Below are 24,661 nucleotides of genomic sequence, written 5' to 3'. Positions count from 1 at the left end.
CTGATCTTGCACTCATGGGGTACATGAGCATCAGAAGTGGAATACATGCAGACAATCACTTAAACAATATTTACAGTTGGATTTAAATTGGGAACCTTTTAACATAAATCCTGATTTAATTATTTACTCTCCTCTTGTTTTTCATGTGTTTGCTTCGTTTACTAGTTAACTACATATGGCTTTGGATCTTTTGCAACTATTTTTCTCTTCCTTCTTGACCTTGCTGTGAAGTCATAATACTGAATTTATGACCAATGAAACAGACTATGTCATCACAAACATAGGCTTAAGAGTTCAGTGCAGGTTCAAGTGGAGAGATTGACTGTGGAAATAAGCTTTTATTCAGTACAAGTATATGTGAAATACCACATTAAACAGAAAGATCTGAGTGAGTGTTGCATTTTTAAAGTCTGCTCTAATGTGCAAGTCTCTTTTTAAAGCAAACAAATCAAATGTCACAAATGTTAAAATACTGATGTCTATTAGAACAGCGTTTTAAAAAAATTGATCATACTGCATACTCAGATTCTACAAAACAGTATGAAAAGCTAATTCCAAAATAAGAGCATCATTTGTTTGTGCTCTAACCATTTCTTCAATTGAAAGTTATATACCATACCAAAAATGTAAAACTGTTTTCAAAACAAAATTGAAAATATGAAGTAATGCTTTTATTTTAATCAAATTAAAGTCAAGCCTTGTTGAGCTCTTTTTACTTTGTGCTTTAGTTATACAAGTCCACAATATTGCAGTGCACATAAAAAATAAATCTATACTTTTTCTGAAAATGTATACCTATATTCACTGAAAAAATAGTGCCAATGTGAATTAGCTACGCTAGAGCAGTGTTTTCCCAAGTGTGAGACGTGCCTCGAGATAGGAGCGCAAAGGACTAGTTAGAGGCATGTGGAAGATGAATAAATTAAAATAGAATAGAATAAAATGGAATGACTTTAAAATTTAACAAAACATTGCAAGGTTGAAGACCTGCTTAGTTTAATCTTTCTTAAATGGGGGCTCAGCTTTTGAAAATTTGTGAAGTACTGATTTACTATATAAACACATATTTTTTCTTTTCAGGATTTATTTTTCAAAATACATTTTTAGATGAAAATGATTTTTTTAAACAATCTTGTATATCAAGTCTTCTGTTGCTTCTTTGTGTGAAACAAACTAGCCAAGTGATATCCAACAGCTGATGGGCAACAAAGAACATATAATTAACAACTTATTAAAAAAGTTTTATTACTAGTTGATTAGACAGTGAAACTGCAGTCAGACAACTAGCAGTATTTATGTGCTTTTTCTTTCCAAATGCAAAGTGAAAAAATGACAAGACAGAAAAGAAAAAAATTCAGAAATTACCACTCTGAGGAATTACAGGTGGGAAAGCACTGATCTACTGCACTTAATTTTCAGAGAACAAGAAGTTCAAGTAAGTAATTTTTTTTTCCTCCAAAGGTACCACACGAAGGGGTTTTGACAGTCTTCCCTCATGCCACAGAGGTTTAATATGTCCTGCTGTGTCCTAGAGCAGTAAGCGTGAGAGAGGTGCCAATGCACCTGAGAAAAACATCATGGAAGTCAGCTGACCTATGCCTACGCATCTATGCTTGTGGGGGAGAAGAGATCCTGCTCTCTAAGTCAATATGGAGCACCACATTGGGATGCTGTACTGATGAACCAATGATAGTGATGACTATTTCAACATAACAGAGAAGCACTTGTTTCAAGAATCCACAACCTCTGGACCTCTCATTAGTCCTGAACCAAACCTGGAGGACACTGATGGAGCCTCTTGATGACAACCTGGGATGCTCAACTATGCCATCTGGCTTGAATCCAGGAAATGCCAAAAGAAGACCGAAGTGCCTTCATGCACTCACCCTGCAACTGACATTCCAGTGCTCTGTGGGCATAGATCTTACAGACCAGCTAGACACAGCTTTCTCCATGACTGATGACAAGACAGTGGCTAAGTTCCATCCATTATGGACAAAATACACCTGAAGTTGCAGCACTTTTAAAGTTGCTGGGCTGCTGCAACCCCAATATTTTATGAAAGAAGGGAAAGTGAGTAAAATACCTATTTTGGTGTTTTTGAGAAAGATTTGAGTTAAAACAATGAACCTCTGTAGGTCCAAGCACTCAAATGTGATCAAAATCAGACATAATGGAAAAATATATTTAAGCTCAGGTCCACACTACAGACTTCTGTTGGCACAGATGTGTCAGTCAGCGGTGTGAAGAGGTGTGATCCCTGAACAGAGCTGCGCTGGCAGAAGTCCCTAGTGTAGATGCAGTTATACTGGCAAAAACAGCACTTTTACCAGTATAACTTGTTTATTTGTATAACTTGGCTTTACTATACTGCTGCAAAGCACAGCTTTGTTAGCATAGCCATGCCCACAGTAGGAGAGTTTTGCTAGTATAGTACACTCATTGGTAAAGCATTCCTAGTGTAGACATACCCTATATCTTACATGACACCCAAAAGAATACAGACACACACAATGAGATGCACTAATGGCACCCAAACAGGATATAATTCTGAGGAAAAATAGTTTTTTCCCCCCTTCCAAGACAAGTAGATGGATGTGATGCAGCAGTAGCAATATAGACCAGACAAGTGGCTCCCTGAAGTTCCTTCATTATCAGTACAGTACCAAGAAACTAAGGTTTGCAGACACTAGGTGGTTGCTGTTTTACAGAAACAGTAGCAAAAGGCTTCCCATATTGGAGCCAAAGGATTTAGGAATTTAAGGTATAGAGTACTGAAAAGTCTCCTACTATGAACACCAAAATGGGATATATATATATTTTTTTTACAGGTGATATTTTGGAGAATATCGTATGCAGTTTTCTAAGAAAAGAATCTAGATGCAAATACCAATATGGTAAGGCAAAATAAGCATCTATAAATCAAATACTATGCAAATCTTACTACTTGGCATGAGGCCTTTAAACTGTATACATACTAATTTTTTGCACACGTATGGAGAAAAATGTGTCCTGGTATGACACATATTGAGATAACCTATTTTAAAAATAAATTCAAAGTAAACAGGAAATGGTACATAGGTTTATGCAGAGAGTGAAGATTTAGGGGACTACCTCCTTTTGTCCTTAATATTATCCAGTAATTACAGTGTGTACTTCTGTTCAAAATGATATTCAATAAATTATACAATTGTTAATTTTGGGGGTGGATACATGCAATTTCTGCAGTAAAAGCCAGACATACTTGGGAAAGGTTTCCTTTTTTGGACTGAATACAATTTGAGAAAATGAAAAAACAAACAAACAAATGCACTCTTTTCTCAAGTCATACTTTTTGTTAAAACTATCTGTAGATAACAGAATGTGATCAAAATGTCTTAAATACAATCCAGGAGTGACTGAAGACCTGATCTGCCAAGAACTACAAGCTTTCTCCATCAGAAGTTGGTTCAATTAAGGATATTACCTCATCCTCCTTGTCTAACACAATATTAAGATTAATTATTTAAACATCCAAATGAAATAAAAAACTTATGACTCTAGCAGAAACATCAATTTGCCCACATTGTATATATTTAGGTACATATTTAACATACTAACATTCAGAAAATATTATGGGCCTGATTCACTCACCACTGTGTTTTTTCAGTTTTACACTGCTGTTACTTCACAGATTTCAGTGAAGTTAAACCAGAGTAAACTGGAGAGAGACACAGGTGAATCAGACCTTGTATGAACACAATTCAGATGAGATAATGATGCTCTGAAACTTTGGACTTTTCCCCTTTCCTGACAGCTGTGCTTCTGAGTTCACTATTGGTATGTTAAATTAGCTGAAAATTTATTTCAACTAGTTTGATTTTATAGCTATTTGAGTTTTGCATACTCAAGGCATCCAGATACCTATCTTTCTGAAAGATAAAGAAAAAAATATGAAGCGTCAATAACCCAGAAAAATATCCACGCACCCATTTATACACACAAAGCACAAAACCACTGTTTTAAAGATTTCTGAATATTGGACAGTTATCTAAAAAATAAAATTACTTTGCATCATTCAAAATGGCTGGCTTCCAAAATGGAGGATATATTGAATCTATTTTTATTTAGTTTAGACGTAAACCAGGGAGACAGTTTTTACCTTTGCTTTAGCCGCCTTTTGGCTGTTGTAGGAACATTAGCACCATACCCATAGGAAAAGAGAATCCTTTCTGCTTCATCTTCATTTTCCACTTCAAAAAAACAAATAAACAAAAAGATGTATCCATTATTTTAAAAATATTGATCCTCAAAGGAACATAATTAATGTAAAAGATGAAAAAAATGTTATTTACCTATTCTGCAACTGCTGTTCTTTGAGATATGGGTGCAGATGTGTATTACACTCAGGCGTGCATGTGCACAGTGTGAAAAGATGGGAGAACTTTGCCTAGCAGTACCCAGTGGGGCACGCGTGTGCCCCTGACCCTCAAATCCCTTCCTAGGGATATTTAAGAATGGCAGTGACCTGAGTTCCTTTGAACTGGAATCCCGAGTGGAGACTCTGATACAGAGGAGACAGAGAGTGGAATATATGTCTGCACCTAAATCTTAAAAGAACAACAGTTACTGAATAGGTAAGTAACCATTTTTTCTTCTTTGAGTGGTTAGACATGTATTCAACTCAGGTAACTCACAAGCAGTAACAGAAGGAGGTGGGGCTCAGAATACTTAAACAGCGACTGCAGAACTGCCTTTCCAAAGTTTGCATCTGATCTAAACACAGCACCTAACAGGATAGTGTCTGGCAAAGGTTATGCATGAAAGACCAGAGAGTGGCGCTGCAAATATCCAATACAAAGACCTCACTGAGAAAAGTGACCAAAGCTTCCTGGGCCCTCATCGACTGAGCCACCAGTCTATGTGGAGGTTTGGCCTGAGCTACCCTATATTCTATCGTAATGCAGGAAGTAATCCATTTGGACATCTTCTGTGCAGAAACTGCCTGGCCCTTATTCAATCCACATAGGAGACAAAAAGCCAAGGTGATGCATGAAATGGTTCAGTCCTTTCCAGAAAGAATACCAAGGATCATCTCACAGTCAATGAATGAAGGGGTTCTTCATCTGCATTTGAGTGAGGCTTAGGAAAAAAATACTATTGTTTGGTTAATGTGAAAGTGATTCAGACAACAATTTAAGGTATCGTCTTCAGGTCACCTTGTCTTTGACAAACTGCCTATATGGAGGCCCCATCATTAGGGCCTTCAGTTTACTTACTCTCCTTGTGGATATTATGGCCATCGTAAAGGCTTTTTTTGGCAAAGGAAGGACAGAGAATGAGTTGCTAGGGGCTCAAAAGAAGGTCCCATAAGGACAGCCAGCACAGTGTTAAGGTCCCACAAAGTAACTACTAGTTTTACAGATGTAAAGAGGATAGACAATGCGTTTAAGAAATCTTACTACCATGGAGTTAGAGAAATCTGACTTTTCTTGGATTGGAGGATGGAATGACGAGATTGTCACCAAGTGGACTCTCAATGAGCTGAAAGAGAGACCTGAGGATTACTAATATGTAGTCCAAAATGCAGGCTAGCACAGTTGAATTCCTCCAGCCAGTGAACAAACCAAAAAATGTTTCCACTTGGCCAAAGAGGCAGACCTAGTAGAGGGTTTTCTACTATTAAGTAGGACTTGTTGAACTGCCTGACAATACTTTTTGTTGCAATTAGTTACAAACAGTTCAATAGTTGGAATGCCCCATTCTCTGAAGATGGACCTCAGAATGCTGTTCTTCACAGACCACTCGTGATTCTGGGAGAAATTCCTGCTGAGGTTATCAGCCAACTAATTTGGAGCACCCAAGAAGTCTGTGGCTATAGGAATGAGGGCATCCTCCATGCAGAAGAGCTAAAACTTTATTGCTTCCTGACAGAGCTAGTTGGAGCTGGCTTTACCCTGCTTGTACACATAATACATTGCAGTGGTATCGTCAGTAAAGTATGTGAATCTCTGTGCCCTTGATCTGAGCCCAAAAGTTCCAGCATGCACCGTAAATCATTCAGAGCTCCACGATGTTCATGTGAAAGGAGGGTTCTTGTTCTGTCCACAAACCCTGAATTTTCAATGTACTTAGATGCGTTTCCCCACCCCGCCCCCTGTCCTAGTGTGGAGGCATGGATAACTATAGTCTTGGTCAGTGGAGGACAGGAAAAGGAGACACCTTCACATATATTGTTCTGATCTGCCCACCATGCTAGGGACTCCAGGATCACCAATGGCACTTGGACAACCCACCCAATGACTGACAAGTTGGGAGACAGACCAACTTCAACAAAGTTTGAAGAGGATGAAGGTGCAATCTCACATGCTGGACTACGTAAAGGCATGTGGCCTATATCAAAAAGTGAGTCCAGAACAAAGAGGAAGAGTAAATCTGCTGCTGTTTGATAAGCCTGTGGGATCAATATGATCAGCGCTGAGGCTGATGTTGTTGGTCCTAGACTCAATGGCCGCCCAACAGGCAGTACTAGAGTTGATAGTACAGTACTTGAATGATCTTGCTTCTCTACAGGAGAGCATGTACATGGCTCAGCTCTACCCTGAACACTCCAGGAACCCCAGTGCCACCCAGTTCTCCTTTTAGAAGAGGTGGAAGACTCTCTCTGAGCCTAGGGCACTACTACTAACTATATACAAAATATCGAGAGAAAACTAGCTGAGAGAACAACAGAAGTGTGAGCTAAGGTACCACATGGCACAATCTGAGTTAAGCTGCGGGCAGTGAGAAGGAACTGAAGGGGTCAGGGCAGTGCTACTCTTAAACACATGCAGTGCTCCTACAGGTATTTCTAGGCAATGTTCTCTGACTTCAGTGCACTGGTAACACACAAGTCTCCAACCAGTCAAAGAAGAACTGATTAAACCTTTAAGCAATTATGCTTATAATCTCTCTCTCTTTCTCTCTCACACACACTCTTCACTTTTTAAATTTGAAGTAAATGTAGTACTTATGAAACAGAGGAAATTAAAAAGAATGGATGTCCTTGAGGGCTGAAGTCAACACTTTAGCCACAAATGCATTCATAATGTGAACTTCCTTCATACACTACTGTGCCAACATGCCTTAACTTTTTCTGACAGGTGCAGTCTCTACGCAAATATGATTCTTTGACTCCCCCCTGAAACTGCCAACAAGTATTCTAATTAAGACTTGGATGTTTGTGCTTTTGAAAATGTAGCTTGTCAAAGATTACATATTTTGAAAATGGATATTTTGTGGTAAGAAACATTTTGGCTACGAAATTCATTTTCTCTCTTTCTCAACTTCAAAAATAAAACAAACATGCCCTACTAATTATAAAATTCACAGAGAGAAAAAGACCTATTCAGTCCATCCTCCTACCAGTATATGATTGTTCTTTGAAATATATTTTTACTAATGCATTGTCAGAAGTCTCAAAATATTATCTTTTGGATTATTTTATATTATGTAGTTCATTAATTTAGATCCTTCACATAAAAAATAGTTAATCACTCCTCTTTCACCATCTCATTTGTGATATAAAATAGCAAACAAGTTATTTTAGTTCCAAGAGTGAGCGTTTCTTATTTCTCTGGCAGATTACCATTGCTGCAACATGCAATAGCATAATTATACACTCTAAGTAGAACTATGTGCACAGAATGTACAGGACAAAATATTGGCAAGAGCATCTCAGTTCAGAATGCAGAAAAAAAAAAGATCTAATCTATTATCTCCAAGCTCTGCTATTATTGACAAACTAAGAACATATAAAGCTTTCCCTTAAGCATGTGATGATATAAATTATACTTACACCAATACTTTTACCAGTAAACTAAATTATAACAGAAACAAGCCTAATATTACATTGAATTTTAAGTTTTTAAAAGCAAAGAGAAAAGCTAAAAGAACTATTTAGAGTTAGATAACTCAGCAACCTGAAAACATACTTCTAAGGATTTAAAACCAAATGAAAATTGCTTTAAAAAGCTTGGTTTTTTTATAATCCAAGGGTATAAGATTTACAGATCTACAAAAATTAATATCAAGTTAACATAGGGCGCACTTCCTGACACACTACAAATGCAAATTTTTCTAGAGCAGATTATCCCTTTCAATAGCATTGTAACAAATACAAACAACATGGGACTGGGGTAACATTTAAATATGGGAGTAATTATATCCACAGTTATTATGTGATAGAAAATCCCACTGCTACTAACATAAACCTACTGTGTAAGCAGCAAGACTGTTGTTATCACAGCCAGATTCTGTCTCACCCTGCTCGTCCACATTGTTTGTATTCGATACAATACTATTAAAAGGGGTAGCTTGGGGAGAATGCCACAATTTAGACAAACCTCCAAAGCTGTCTAAATTATACTAGGGACCTCTCCAGTTCCCAGAACACCACGGGATCAGGAGGGTGCAAAGATGGCTTACAGCCACCTTAACCCCTCCCCTCCCACTGGACTGCAACTTCTGTGCTAGGCCTCTTAGGCTATGTCTACACAGCAAAGAAAAATCCGTGGTTGGACTGTGCCAGCTGACTCGGGCTTGCAGGGCTATTTCATTTCTGTGTAGACTTCTGGACTGGGGTGGAGCCCAAGCTCTGGGACCCTCCCACCTCACAGGATCCTAGAGCCCAGGCTCTAGCCTGAGCCTGGAAGTCTAAACAGCAATAAAACAGCCCAGCAGCCCGAACCTGCAAGCCCGAGTCAGCTAGCACAGGCCAGCCGAGGGTGTCTAGTTGTTGTGTAGACATACTCTTAGAGGAGCAGCACAGAATCTCACCCTATTTGTTCAGATATGCAGGCACAGGCTATGTAATGTAGGGTCTGGCAGGCAAAGACACCAAGTTTGAACATAATGTAGGCAATGAGCCAAGGCTAATGCTCATTGAGCTAAAACATGCTCGTTTTACTGTTATCTTACCCTCTTCCTCCATCCCCCAGACTGTTTTTTCCCCTGTTGTGATCAATTGTATTGCACATAGTAAGCTCACGGGGGTAGGGACAGTCTTTTTAATTAATGTTATCCAGTGCTTAGCACAAAATGGCCCCATCATAAGAATGACATTCACAACACTGATATCTCATCCACTCAAAAATCCGCCCCCCACCCAAATCATCCAAACAATCTAAAACCAAAAATATCGCAGTATAGTTTTTACCCCAAAAACAAAGACGACCCAGAGATTCCAAGTGATTTCGTTACTGCTATTTATACATAAGGCACTCAGTTATTACAACAAATAGTATAAATTTCTAAAACAGACAGATCCCTGACTAGGCCATTACAGACTATTGTAATATTAATAAGTGAAGCATAATGAGGAGTCAGTGAAGTGACTGTAATAGTCACATTTCAATAGTCTCTTCCACATGCACATGCTCTGCAGAGAAAAAATGTCAACAGATTATTTGATACAAGCCATTTCACTTATGTAAATATATCATTTCTTACAAAAACAAAGATAGCATACAAGAGTAAAGGCCTTATCAGTTAAGGGCAAATATATATATGTGTGTGTATATATATATATATATATATATATATATACATACACACACACACACATCTCTATATATAGCATTTCAAGATACAGAGATTCAGAGTGGCCCCAGAATTCAAAGGATGAAATCTTGGCCCCATTGACGTTAATGGTAAGATCCCATTTCAATGGAGTCAGGATTTCATCCTAAATCTTTTGTTTCTTATTGCTCTGGGAAGCAGATTACAAGATTTCTATGGCACACAAGTGAATGATCCAAATATAAATGTTCAGAACTTTAAAAATCATGAACGTATTTTCTTGAAATGGGTTGTTTTTGCTTCCTTGATTATCTGAATTAAAATGCCAATATTTCAGTTGGAATATACAGGGAAAGTGTCCTCCCTCCTCCTCATATGTTGTTAAACAATTTTAATTTTCCCCAAAAGTTCAACATTTTGTTGAAACCAAGCATGAAAGTTTTCAGCCATAAAGAGATCTATTTAAAAAAATTACCAGCAACTGGAGGAGATTGGGTTAAAATGAATGCAACTATAATTATAGCTTCCACTACCTCAGAAGCTAGAACAGTAAAAAATACCAATGATTAACTTCAAAAGAATGCAGTTGTCCTCATTTTCATCATTAGATTTACTCAAATCTTTTTTTAAAAATAAGAAAACAACGGTAGATATTAAGTAACAGTAAAAATAGGCATGGTAAACTAATAATTTGTATTATAATTCTTTCCTTTTTAAAAATTGAATAACAGTTCAATAGTAAACCAATTTTAAAAAAAATCTTGTATTGCTGCATACAATTTTAAGGTTTAATTATAACTCATTAAAATATTTAGCAAGTAGTTAATACTTTCAATTCCAGCAACAGATCTTTTACCTGCTAAACACCAGATGAAATAAGAAAGTTTGCAGGACTAAGGAAGAAACCATTCTAAACTTCGATTCTCTCTTTGGGAAAATTTTTCATTATCCTAATGAGGGTGTAAGTCCAAACAATTCTAAATGTGTCTGATGTTGACACATGAATACCCCTCCGGAAGAATAACACATGCATTTCCAACAGCATGTGTTTATATTATTGTCAGTAGCATATATCAAATATACATTAATAAAGGTTATATTGGGTCCAAATTAGACAGCCACGCCAGCTTCCAGGTACAGCTGCTTGTTTCATACAATATCCATATCTTGGTTGTTGAAAGCACCTCAGCCCAATCCAAGGTACCTTTATAACCTCACACTCTTTTGTGAGCTGTTATTTACAGAAAAAATGTAACATACTTTTGCAAAATTCCTCTGTTGTACTTAAGTGAATATATCATCAGTCTATCTCATTTTAATGACAGGTAGGCCCTAAATGGAACCTCAAATAGAACCCTTGTTCTGGATTTTTCTGGGTGAAAAGAAGGCAGGTAGATAGTGGGAGATGGATTAGAATCCTTGAATATGCCTTTCAAACTTAGGTCCTGATCCTTCGATAAGTGCATTCCAGGGCTCCACCTGGACATAATGGTGTACTTAAAACACAGTAAGCTTCAGGATTCGTGGCAATCAGGGGAGGTCCCAGACAACTGGAAAAAGTCAAATATAGTGCCCATATATTAAAAAGGGAAGAAAGAGAACCCGGGGAACTACAGACCGGTCAGCCTCACTTCAGTCCCCGGCTAAATCATGGAGCAGATCCTCAAGGAATCCATTTTGAAGCACTTGGAGGAGAGGAAGGTGATCAGGAACAGTCAACATGGATTCACCAAGGGCAAGTCATGCCTGACCAACCTGATTGCCTTCTATGATGAGATATCTGGCTCTGCGGATATGGGGAAAGCAGTGGATGTGATATATCTTGACTTTAGCAAAGCTTTTGATACGGTCTCCCACAGTATTCTTGCCAGAAAGTTAAAAAAGTATGGGTTGGATGAATGGACTATAAGGTGGATAGAAAGCTGGCTAGATTGTCGGGCTCAACAGGTAGTGATCAATGGCTCCATGTCTAGTTGGCAGTCGGTATCAAGCGGAGTGCTCCAGGGGTCGGTCCCGGGGCCGGTTTTGTTCAACATCTTTATTATGGGATTAATTGCACCCTCAGCAAGTTCGCAGATGACAGTAAGCTGGGGGGAGAGGCAGATCACTGGAGGGTAGGGATAGAGTCTAGAGGGACCTAGACAAATTGGAGGATTGGTCCAAAAGAAATCTGATGAGATTCAACAAGGACAAGTACAGAGTCCTGCACTTAGGAAGGAAAAATCCCATGCACTGCTACAGGCTGGGGACCGACTGGCTAAGCAGCAGTTCTGCAGAAAAGGACCTGGAGATTATAGTGGACGAGAAGCTGGATATGAGTCAGCAGTGTGCCCTTGATGCTAAGAAGGCCAAAAGCATATTGGGCTGCATTAGTAGGCGCATTGCCAGCAGATTGAGGGAAGTGATTATTCCCCTCTATTCGGCACTGGTGAGACCACACTTGGAGTAGTGTGTCCAGTTTTGGTCCCCTCACTACAGAAGGGATGTGGACAAATTGGAGAGAGTCCAGTGGAGGGCAATGAAAATGATCAGGGGGTTGGGGCACATGATTTACAAAGAAAGGCCGAGGGAACTTGGGTTATTTAGTCTGCAGAAGAGAAGAGTGAGGGGGGATTCGATAGCAACCTTCAACTACTTGAAGGGGGGTTTCAAAGAGAACGGAGCTAGGCAGTTCTCAGTGGCGGCAGATGACAGAACAAGCAGCAATGGTCTCAATTTGCTGTGGGGGAGGTCTAGGCTGGATATTAGGAAACACTATTTCACTAGGAGGGTGGTGAAGCACTGGAATGGGTTACCTAGGGAGGTGGTGGAATCTCCATCCTTAGAGGTTTTTAAGGCCCAGCTTGACAAAGCCTTGGGTGGGATGATTTAGTTGGTGTTGGTCCTGCTTAGAGCAGGGGATTGGACTAGATGACCTGCTGAGGTCTCTTCCAACCCTAATATTCTATGATTCTATGATCAAGGTCTTAGTTCCTGTTTGCATCTGAAACTGAAAGGGGCCTGTTTTCTGGATCATCTGGATATGAACCAAAATAGTTGAAATCTCATGAAAAGAAATGACATCACAAGGATTCCATCAGGTAAAATGGGAGATCCTGTTATTTTTGCTGGTTTGGGCAAACATCTTTCAAAAATAGCTTATAAGATTTCTACAGAGTGAAGCCTGAACTCTCATCATGGTTTTACCTTGAACCAAAATTTTGAATCCTCATCAGTACCTAATACATATCTGGATCCAGCTTCCGTGGACCATACCTAATTAATATTAATCATTCATTGAATTAAAACCAAATTATATTTATATATTGGATTGTAGAACCAAGGATTGGGCTTTATCATGTTAGGTGCTATATACGTATGTAATAAAAAAAGACAGTCCATATCTCATACACCTAACAATCTAAGAATACAATAAGAAACAAGAGGTGGAGAGAGTAACACAGAAACAGTGGAATGATTGGTATAATAAGGAGTGCTTAACATTAGCATAAGTATTTAAATCTAAATTTATAATATTTGGTGCAGATGTTTAAGATGCAATAAATATTTTTAATATAAAATGCAATAATATTTTCAATACACACTATGTACTGAAAGGATTTATTGAATCTTGAATCTCTACCTAAAAAGGCTTGTGCTAAATATTATATATCATCACAAACAATGCATCTTTTTAAGAACACCAGTAAAAACAGTATAATTTGGGTCCAAACTTACTTTCTGCAGTTTGGATTATTATCTCATCAAGTTCTTTTTCCAGTTTTTCATAAGTGTCTAGCCTTGCCTGATGCTCAGAATTCTGTGCCTGAAGTTCAGTAATGCGTGTCTCACTAGATGCTTGAAGGCTGTAAAACTCCTTAGTGAGAACCTGTGAGAATGAACAACGGAACAAATGCAAAGATCAGGATTATAAGCTATTTTTGAGAGAGGTGAAAACACATATGTGAAAGATTCGGTAGACTAATATTTAAAGATAACAGATTTTCAGTGTTTGTTGAAAAGTCCAATTTAATGTATTGTTCAGAAAAGGGAAAAAAATCCCCTTAACAGCAGTTATTCTCTAAATATAATACCTTACACAGATCTACTCTCTTGAGTTATGTGCCATGTGACAAGACATCTCACAGCTCTTTAAAGCTTCAATAATTTCATGAGCCTCTACTTGAGGACACAACTAAAATCCTCATGGGAGGAGAGTCAAGAAAAAAGGATAATGATGGGGAAAAAGTGTTTAGTACTGTACATAGGATTTTAAATAATGGAAGGTATTTGTTTTGTTGTTTACTTTGATTAGTTCAAGGGACTTCTTTAATAAAAGGATAAATGCATAATTATCACAATTTGATATTTATGATGCACTTATTTCCTATAAATATAGAGACCTAAAAATTAATACATTATTAACATTCAAGACAAGCAAAAATAACTAACACAATAGGCTGAGGACTTAAATAAAAATAGGCACATACTCAATTAAAAGTAAAATCTGTAAATGCCGATATGCAAATGTGAGAATCTTAAAAGCAGGAACAGGTGAGCTAGAATGCCCGGAAATGGAAAAAGACCATGACAAAATAAACATTACTAAAACAAAGTGGAATGACAAAAAACAGTGTAATTCTTTAATATCTAGCTATAAATTTCACCTGTTTTCCAACTGAAAAGTCCATCCCTCTGAAACAGAAGGTCCTCAACTTTTGACTTCCTTTATGGAGAAGAGGAGCACAACCATGCATGTCTTTGGAGCGTTACTGCTGTTACTACTTATCGTGAGGATGCATTTGAGACAATAAAGGACACTCTCAGTGCATGCTTAGCAACATTTTGACCTTCCTTAATGAGTCAGTCTGCAGGGTTTGTTGGAGAGGTGATAAACAGGGACATTTTGTTCCAAACTAAAACTGATATCTGGCCATTATGGTTAGGTAGTTAGCTATTCACATGTTGGAAGATGAAGACACCAGTTTCCTTCCAAAATAATGTGGCCTTTTCCCTTCTCTGTCACTGGGAGTAGAACACAAACATTTACATTGTTGTAGCCACCACTAAAGAATTAAGAGGAGGATGTACATGGAAACAAGAACATCCTTCATATGGAATTTGATACATCTGCCTTTTTAGCAATTGGCTGACAGAAAGATGGAGTATTGCATATTGATTTAGATGGCTGCCAGAGACCTTCCAGAGAGGGCAGAGATAACTTGCTTGTAAACGTATTTCCCTGGATATCAAAAAGAGGATGAGAAGGTTCCTCCACTGAAACCAAAGGTAATTTTAAAGTAAAAACCAATCTGCTGATTAACTATTGAAATCAGACAACATCCTCAGATTGTGAAGAAGATGAGAGTACTCTGAAATTTACATCTGCTGAGAATTTGCCTGCAGGTTCTTGTTCCTGATGTGGAGGTATCGCATCTTCTTCTTCATCATCATCTAGAATATTTTGGATCAGAGTAATGGACCTGTCTCCCATCATCAGACCTGTTGATACAGGAGCTGATGTCTCAGATCTGAATAAAGGAGTACTTGTGGCACCTTAGAGACTAACAAATTTATCTGAGCATAAGCTTTCGTGAGCTACAGCTCACTTCATCAGATGCATTCAGCATGAAGTGAGCTGTAGCTCACGAAAGCTTATGCTCAAATAAATTTGTTAGTCTCTAAGGTGCCACAAGTCCTCCTTTTCTTTTTGCGAATACAGACTAACACGGCTGCTACTCTGAAACCTATCAGATCTGATTGGTTTGGCACAGGGTGTCTCACATCAGTTTGTCTTAGATCATTTTGACTCAGATCCACAAGTCTCTTTGGTTTGATGCGAAATTGAGGTCATGACTCTAGAGGAATGATGATATGGACGACCTGGAGTTCACCAATAAGGTCAAGGCATCCAGGAAGGTACTGCCAGTCCTGCCGATTTGTCCAGTCCAATAGCATGTCAAGGTCAGGGGGATACCTGCATCTCTGATTTTGTGGCCCCAGATCAGCATTTACATCCAACTGTTCCTCTCTATGCGGATCAATCTTTTTTGGATTCTGTTCTTTGCATCTTGGATCTGTATGAATCTGATGGATCTCCTGAATAGGAAACGATGATGGACCCAGAAAGGTGCTTAGTCTTTGCCTTCTTTTTCCTTGGAAGCAAAGCTCCTGGTTTTGTAGAGGTCTGAGGCATAGGCTGTGTATCATCCTAGTCTGTTCTCACTACTGCTGGTACCTCTTTTGGAACAGGATCAGAGGACTTTGCTACCACATGCGCCATCTTTTTAGATCTGGAGATTGGAGCCAAGTTTGACGACTTCCTGGAAACAGTTGGTCCTGGAATGAATCCTGACTTCCTATTTCTATTATCTGAAGCCTTGGGAAACTTAGATCTGCAAGTTTTAATCCATAAGGTTTCTTGTAGGAGGAGGGTTTGGAGACTATTCTGCCTCTCCTTTCTAGCTTGCGGTGTGAAAGTACTGCAGATTGTACTGAAGTGAGATAAAGAGAATGCTCTTCTCTTAAGCACTTTAGGCAGCAAGCATAATTCTGGGAAAACGGCTGGACACAACACACATCTTTTAAAACCATGCTTCTTGATCTTCCGATCTGTCATAATGAACAACAGTAACTAACACTAAAACTAACTGTGACACCATATATCCCATGTTTACCCCTTTTTATATGGTTATGATATATTTTGTGCAAAGCATGCTTTGTGAGGTATCATTTGAAAACTCATAATCTGCTGAATATCACTGTCCTGTTAAGATGTGTGTAACATCACTGCATGTAAAATTATGAGATTCTGCTATATGATTGTTACTGAAATATGCTACAGTTCTGGGTAACACACAGACTAATTTCTCAAAGACAAAGGCACACTCACATGCCAGCTCAGTGCTCAAAGGCCATTACCTGCTTAATTGGAGATTCACCAACAGGAAAGTTGTAAACAAGAAATTTACAATTCACCTGAAAGATAGTTGGCAGCTCACGTACGCCATGGAACTACCTCACCCGCATGACCCAGTAAAGACTTTTCCTTTCTGAGTATAAGAAAGGAGAACAATGCCTCTCCCATCACCTCTCCTCCTTATATTGCTCTGCTCAAAACATTAAAGAATACCTGAAGAACAGTGAACTAAAGGGAGTGGTCCCAGGTTGAAAGGAAATTTCAGCCTGTGAACTGTCTGCAGCATCTGGTGTGGTGAGAATGATGTTTGTTTCAAATCTTATTTAGCTTGGTAAAGTTTAGGAATTAGATTGTGGTTTTATCTTTTTATTTCTTTTGTAACCAATTCTGCCTTATCACTTGTAAATCACTTAAAATCTATCTATCTTTCTCTACTCAATAAACATGTTTATTGTTTTATCTAAACCAGTGTGTTTGGGAGGCCTTCACTTGAGACAACAAGGCTGCTGCACATTCATTATCCTTTGCTGGAATGACAGACTAATTTATGAGCTTGTACAATTCAGTGGGCTACTGAACAGTACAAGACATATATTTCTGGGTGAAAAGGCTGGGACTGAGGGATATTGTGGAGTCAGCCTGTATCTATTCATGAATGGCTGGGCATAGCATTCATGTATTCAGCTCGGAGTGACTTTACATGCAGGTGACTCTGAGTGAGCAGAGCCTGGAGGGATTTGCTCTTCACTAGCAAAGCAATGTAAAAGGCACCCTGGGCTGGAGAGTTAAAGGGACACAGCAGTCCAGCAGTCAAGGTTGTACCTGGGGAATATCACACTAACTACTATCTATCAATTATTAAAACAACAAACAAGGCACTTAGTTAACTTTCTAAAGGATCTTGAATCTGAAGGAGGATCACATCCATCCATGGTCAGCGACAACCACAGCCATGCCCCTTTTTATAGCCCCAACCTCAGAATGTGCTCAGATACTGAGGAACAGCGGGTGTGGGGGGGAGGATGTAAGTGATCTAACAGGCACTATTAGTAGAAGGCTGTACCATTCAACAGCACTGATTGGCACATATCTTAAGAGTGGGAAAATGCAGAGGACACTCAAAGAAGGACTAGAAGATTCCACAGAATCTATGGAGATAAAAATTGTGAGTAGAGAGGATAATTCAGTTGAATCTGTATGGATATAAATCCCGGGTTACAGAAAACATGAGTAACATGTAAGGTTATAATACCAGCATAATGATCAGAAAAGGAATATTGTGCGTACTATGTTGAGAGCAATCAAAGAGGTAACAAAGTCTAAAGAACAACAATAAATAGGGGCTTCAATTACTACAACATAAAATGGTCAAATGTCACAACAGGATAAGCCAAGAAAAGCAATTTCTCAACACCTTAAAGATGACTTTTTGGAAAAGCTAGTTCTAGAGCACACAAGAGGAGAGGCTTTTCTCCACTTAAACCTAAATAACAAGCAGAAGTGGTTCAAGAAGTAACTATAGTTGAGCCAGTAAGTACTGGTGACCACAACACAGTTTAAGTTTGCCATCTTTCTACTGAAGGGAACCAAAACCTAGTACAATGCCATTAAATTTTAGAAAGTGGGATTAAAAAAAAAGGAAGCTACTCATGAAGGCCCTCAAGTCAAAAGTATAATATGATATGATCCGGAGACCAAACTTGGATAGATACTGAATAAAGAAGTTTGGACTCAAAGCCAGTTTCCTCAGTTGAAAACTGGGCACCCTTCTAATACTCCTTATATTAATAAATAGAACTAGATAAATTTTTGATAGCACTTATATAAATTTCTGATTTGTCAGGCATCCTGTCAGTACAGTTAAATTTTAAGCTTGGACACAAGGAGATGTCCTTGTCCCAAGTCATTAGATTTGTTGTAACTGGGATTGGCTACGGCTATTTACAACAGTAAATAAATTCACAGCTCTTCTTGATTTCCTTCAGCCGTAAAACTAGTTGTACATAGTTTTGTACAGGTCTAACTATTTCAGTTAGAGGGTGTTGTTTTTTATTGAAATGCTGGTACAACCTCTAAAGTGGACACAATTATATTGGTATAGCTTCCCATATAGATATAAATTATACTGGCATAAAGGTGTTTATGCCAGTATAACTGCATCCACAAGAGAGGGATATATTTTAACTATATCAGTATCATTAAACTGGTACAACTTTTGTGCATAGATAAGCCCTAATATGGCTTCTACTTCTCCTTCGGCATCAGGATTGAGCTTCACTTTAAGAATAATGCATACTTTACTATAAATAAGAACAAGATGTTCTTTGTTTCATATTTATACCCAGAGAATGAGGAATAAGTTAAGAAAACACTATGGCTTTCATTTTTTCAATTTTCAAAATTTTATTTAAAATCATGCTACTTTTTTTTGAAGAGGTGCAACAAGAGAGTCAGCAGTGCTCAATGCAAAATATATAAATATCTACCAAAGCAAAGCCTGCAATGCTAAAGCAATATGTAATGGAGATGATTTTTACTACATAATTTAATAAAATCACAAGTATGAGGAGAGATTAAAGAGGCTAGGACTTTTCAGCTTGGAAAAGAGGAGACTAAGGGGAGATATGATAGAGGTATATAAAATATGAGATATGATAGAGGTATATAAAAGTGGTGTGGAGAAAATGAGTAAGGAAAAGTTATTCACTTGTTCCCATAATATAAGAACTAGGGGCCACCAAATGAAATTAATGGGTAGCAGGTTTAAAACAAATAAAAGGAAGTTCCTCTTCACTCAGCGCACAGTCAACCGGTGGAACTCCTTGCCTGAGGAGGTTGTGAAGGTTAGGACTATAACAGGGTTTAAAAGAGAACTGAATAAATTCATGGAAGTTAAGTCCATTAATGGCTATTAGCCAGGATGGGCAAGGAATGGTATCCATAGCTTCTGTTTGTTGGAGAGTGGAGATGGATGGCAGGAGAGAGATCACTTGATCATTACTTGTTAGGTTCACTCCTTCTGGGGCACCTGGCATTGGCCACTGTCGGTAAACAGGATACTGGTCTGGATGGACCTTTGGTCTGACCCAGTATGGCCATTCTTATGTTCTTATTCTACAAATATGTATTATAGCGTGGTATACTGTATTGGAAAAGATTAGATTAGAATTTGGACGTTTAATTATATTGACAAATATTTACACAGGGCATTTTAACACAGCATTTTACAGAGATTAAACAGAAAAAGTTAATTCAAAGATATGAGTGAATGTACACATATGTATTAGAGGTGTAGAGTGGTGCAAGAGATTTTATCAGTAGACGTTTGGGATTATTACTCATTATCTGTTTTACCTTAGCACCTAGGATTGTCATATTATTCACAAGTAGCAAAATTAGAAGTGAAATATGAAGGTCAATCCCAACCAGTGAGAATAAAACTTTTATATGACAACAAACCATTTGTAATTCTGTATATGCAGTATTTCAAAATAAAGCTATTATAGACTGAAGGGGTTTTTTTAATCGTATTCAACTACTTTTCATATTCCACCACCAGGAAATCTAGACTGCTTTAGTAACCTGAGACAAACTGTATGGGATTCAGAAGGAGAGGAAAATTATATCTAAGTAAACTATAAAACTTCTAAAAATTGTCTAAAATATCTGTTCTTCACATAATATTGAACCTTGAAGCCATGACCTTGAGCTCTACCAGATACAAGTGCTGTGTCCCATCTGAGGGCTTGAAACGCCCTCTCCAGCAATATAATGTTCCTGTTTCTAGCCTTGATTCGTTACACAATTTTGGAACATACACCTGTAACTAGTGAAGACAAGTAGAACTGTACTACACGGGTTGAATTTTTTTTTTCAGAACAAGTATGTTAATTTTTAACAATAAATAGAAATGGGAGGGGGTCTCAATCTCTCTTCATGAAGGACAGTTCTGCTTCCTTCCTCTTCCTACCTACAATCCTACTTTCTATATGTGTTAGGAAGAACTAGTTTCAATAAACGTTGCTTCATCAGACTTCAGTGGCAATGCCAATTCCTTGTGTATTTTATAACATCTGAAATTTTTACTCCATTGCAAGTTCTGTAACTTTTATTATATATATATAAAAAAAGATTGTGTAATACCGCACCCCAATTCTTCATAGAGATATTATTATCATATGATTATGGAATAACTATGATGTATTTTATGCAAGATAGGCCATGTAAGATATCATTGAAAAGGTTATTTACTGAATATGTTTATCCTACTTGTACGCATGTATTATTTTTGTATCTGAAGTTAGATGTCTATGTATTTCTAACTTGTTATAAATGTGTTTACACATGGGAAAGCCCACTAGGTAAAAGACTCTCAGTCTAGATGGCTGGCTGGGAAGGGCCATTCAGGTTAATGAGCCATTAGAAGAAAACAATAGGCCTTAGAAGAAGCTTATCTCCTGTGTGTATGTTCCTGAGGATGCTACAAACAGCCTATGAATCATGGCTGATGTGACATTACAGGGACATATGACGAGGTCACCCGGTGCTGGACTCCATCTTGGGACATCAGTGTTTTTCCACTGACTGGCATGGGGACCAAGCTTTGAAACAAAGGGCTCCCGCCATATGCAAAAGCTATATTAGGCAGGGGAGTGACACCATCGTGGTTCTTCACTGACTCCTCACGCAAGAAGACTCCTGAAAACACCTAAAGAATAGAAAGACTGAAATGGGGGAAGTGCTGAACCCAGGCTAAAAAAGGAATTTTTAGCCTGTGAATGAAACAACTGGCGTTTCTAAGCTGTAAGCCACAGCAGCTTGTCCCTTAAGAATCCGCAGCCTGCTTGCATTATCATTTAGGGTGAGAATTTGCTATTCATATCCAATCTATGTAGTATATTAAGCTTAGTTTGCATATTTTATTTGCTAGATAATCTGCTTTGATCTGATTGCTATCCCTTATAAACACTTAAAATCCATCTTTTGTAATTAATAAACTTGTTTTTGCTTTGTCTAAAACCAGTGTGTGTGGAAGTCATAACTCGGAGCAGAAAGCTGTTGTATATTTCCTCTCCACATTGAGGGAGGGGGCGAATTTCATGAGCTTATGCCGCACAGTTCTCTTTGCAGCGCAAGATGGTATAATTTTGGGTTTACAACCCAAAGGGGTGTGTGTACCTGAGTATCTGGGAAGTTCCTCAGCTGAAGCTTCCCCATGCAGAACTGATCACAGCATCTGTATGTAAGTGCAGCTTGGTGTGTCCCTACCTGTATGTGTGCTGGTAAAAGTGCAGGCTGGAGCCTGGTAGAGGGTTTGGCAGTCTGGTCACTGCAGTGGTGTAAAGGGAGCCCAAGCTGTTGGGTTGGAGGGCTCAGTGGTACCCCAGTTCCAGGTTGCACCCCAGGAGAAACCCGTCAGAGATTCCTTTTGTAACATACCTCCAGTTTTCTCTGATATTTCTCACATTCTAACTGACATTGAGAGAGATTCTTTGCCGTTTCTTCTTGCATGAGTTGAACACGTTCACTCTCAAAGGACTTTAATTTACTTTGATGGAGAAGTTCAGCCACCTTGCTCTCTGTGCTGAGTTGCAGCTGTCTATACCTGAAAAAAATCAAAGTGGTTGTGGTTTTGATCAAAAAGAATACATGTAGATACAGCAAAAAGATACATGTACATCTTTTCAGTATATGGCACAAATTTCAGCAAAGAGGAGAATCTTTGTTAAAAAAAGTGCAGAGTTTAACAACCACTGTTAAGATTAAACTATACACTATCTCTATTGGAAGTAATTGTTCTTCAAGCTGTCGTTTGTGTGGATCCCACTCTAGGTTTGTACGAACCTCATGTATAAGAGATCAGAATCTTTCAATAGCAGTGTCCGTTGGGCCATGCCTGTTCCACGTGTGTCCTCATGCTCACCCACATGAGAGAATAAAGGACAGAGCAACCACCCCTTAGTTTCCTTGCTATTTTAGAATTCCAGGTAAAGACGACTCTGAAAAAGCAGGGATTGAGGGCTGGTCATGTGACTCACATGGACAACATCTTGAAGAACCACAGTTCCTAAAAATGAACCAGAGGTCTTTGAGATGAGCCTCTGCATGCTCATACTTGTGGGATGAAGGCACCTGAGCTGCAAGCTTCCAGAACCTTCTGGAAAGCAGTGTCCACTGGGGCTACTCGCCTCTCTTTATCTCCTGATTCCTGAAGAGTTCCCAAGGAGATAAAAGTGGCCCCAACTACCTCTCAGTTCCTCCCATTAATTCCTAACCTGAGATGCCAAAGAAGTGGGGAAATTACGCAGGGAATGTGAATGTGCAGAGGCTCATCTTGCAAAACTATGGTTACAGGAAAGTAACCTTCATTTCTTCTTCAACAGACCTCTACATATTCTGACCTGGGGGACTTTAACGAGTATTACAGCCCCCAGGAACGTGGGCTGAGGAGTACTAGCTAAACAAGGACAGCAGAACTGGCAAAACAACATCAGGTCTGGATGTCAAGAGTAAGTCATTTCTATCTTCTTGCTCTCCCAAGACGCCCTCCCCCTAAAAAAGGAAGGAAACAAAATTGCTAAAAACTGCACATATAGCTGCAGTATCAGTCATGAAATATGGTGTGATAGACACAGCATTAGGGCATGCCACAGATACTGCCTTTGTCCTGGATGAGGGCTGACAATTCCCGGAGGCTGAAGCTCTGTCAGATCACAATAATTCTGAAACACTGTGCACTACATGGATAACCTTTAGACTGTGACAGACTGACTCCTCTTGTGTTAGTTCCATCTCTCCAAGGATTTGTGTAACTTATAGATAAGCTTTGGCCCCATCTGGACAAGGCATGCAATGGAAAATTTACTGCCATTAAAAAGGCCAAAAGGTAAGGTACAATTTTATAGATAGAAGACTTTCTTGACTTCAGTCAAAGGTATGTGTAAACAGTTAGATATGAGACCATGAGACAGAAGGGGGAATACCACTGGAACACTTCTAGAAATCAGAAAGACTTCTGTCAAGGTATTAGCACAACCAGACAGCATTTTACCCCAAGTCATACAGGCCTATTATCCACATTGTATGATATATGAAAATTTGCACTTAACACTGTGGCCAGGAAATAAACCTCACACCCCATTATGTGTAGGTGATGGATGTCTTAACCATTATGTGTGACTGTTTATTTCAAGATGAGACGGAATGAAGCTAGGTTTACTGAAACATTCTGAAATGCTAAGCTGACTGCTCCATTGGAAAAAAACTCATCTCTCAGATCAAAGAAAGACTTGGTTAAGTTAAGGATGGGTGCTCCTTGATGTTTCTACTACCCTGACAGGGGGGCGATCCAATCGTAGACACTGCATCCTTCATGGTGGAGTCAGTACCTGATCTGTTCCTAGCTTAGAATGAGGAGCTAGTTATAACTGAAGATAAGTAGTCCAGAGCTCAATATTGTTCTAATAAAATTTCCTCCTATGAGAGATCAGATACACAGATCCATCAATATTTATGATGTATCCAAGGACTAATCACTGGTTTTCTTAGCTTCTCATATACAGGGTTACAGCACTCTGTAACTTCTCCACAGAACCTTGGTAATGCACCTTTTAATTTCCTGAAGAAGATAGACCTCAAATGGGAACGTAAAAAAGAGACCTATAGAGAAGCTATGACGTCAATAGGCAGTTCCTTCTAGATCATCAGACTGATCCGGTGACACCGTAACCTGTTTCTCCTTCAAAGGCTACATAGCAGAGAAATCTTTCAGATTTGGGAGATCTCAGAATCAACAGAACTGAGATGGATATAGTACCCTCACATTGTAAGGGAGTTTTTGATCCAGGCATCAGTTCTCAGACTGTCAGATGCTCAACAGCTATAGTCTTCTAAACCTGGTCCTGGGGAGGGCTCTGAATTAGCCCTTAGGGATAGGCTGGGAACCCAAGAGAACTTCAACAGTTCCTATGAAGAACCACTGGAACTGACAGCTGTGGAAAGAAGCAAATTGGAATCTAAGATTTATTATAATAAATGAGTCTAAGACTCAGTCAGTCTCTTCACAGCTGCAGGATGAGAGTTTGATAGACAATCATCATAAGGGGAAAACACACTTTCAAACAAAGCAGAGCATTGAGTGTGTGCATCTGAATATGACCAAATGGGAAGCATGATGCAAAAACACTGTTCTATAGAGAACCATCATCCTTTGATCTGATCAGAAGC

General features: G+C 38.7%; 1 protein-coding gene across 7 annotated transcripts in view; it reads right to left on the bottom strand.

Annotated features, from left to right (window-relative positions):
- Positions 1-24,661, bottom strand: part of PIBF1 (progesterone immunomodulatory binding factor 1) — a 171,836-nt gene that overhangs the window by 60,055 nt on the left and 87,120 nt on the right. For all 7 annotated transcript variants that reach the window (XM_073346595.1, XM_073346575.1, XM_073346604.1 and 4 more), the window contains 3 exons: positions 21,875-22,040; positions 13,255-13,405; positions 4,142-4,232 (listed from right to left, as the gene is read on the bottom strand). In XM_073346595.1, the coding sequence (XP_073202696.1) occupies positions 4,142-4,232; positions 13,255-13,405; positions 21,875-22,040 (408 nt within the window). The remainder of the gene's footprint in view (positions 1-4,141; positions 4,233-13,254; positions 13,406-21,874; positions 22,041-24,661) is intronic.

Source organism: Lepidochelys kempii, chromosome 1 (assembly GCF_965140265.1).
Source record: "Lepidochelys kempii isolate rLepKem1 chromosome 1, rLepKem1.hap2, whole genome shotgun sequence".
Lineage (NCBI taxonomy): Eukaryota > Metazoa > Chordata > Testudines > Cheloniidae > Lepidochelys > Lepidochelys kempii.
Note: the sequence above shows the minus strand (reverse complement) of the source record. Positions and strands in the feature narration are given on the sequence as shown.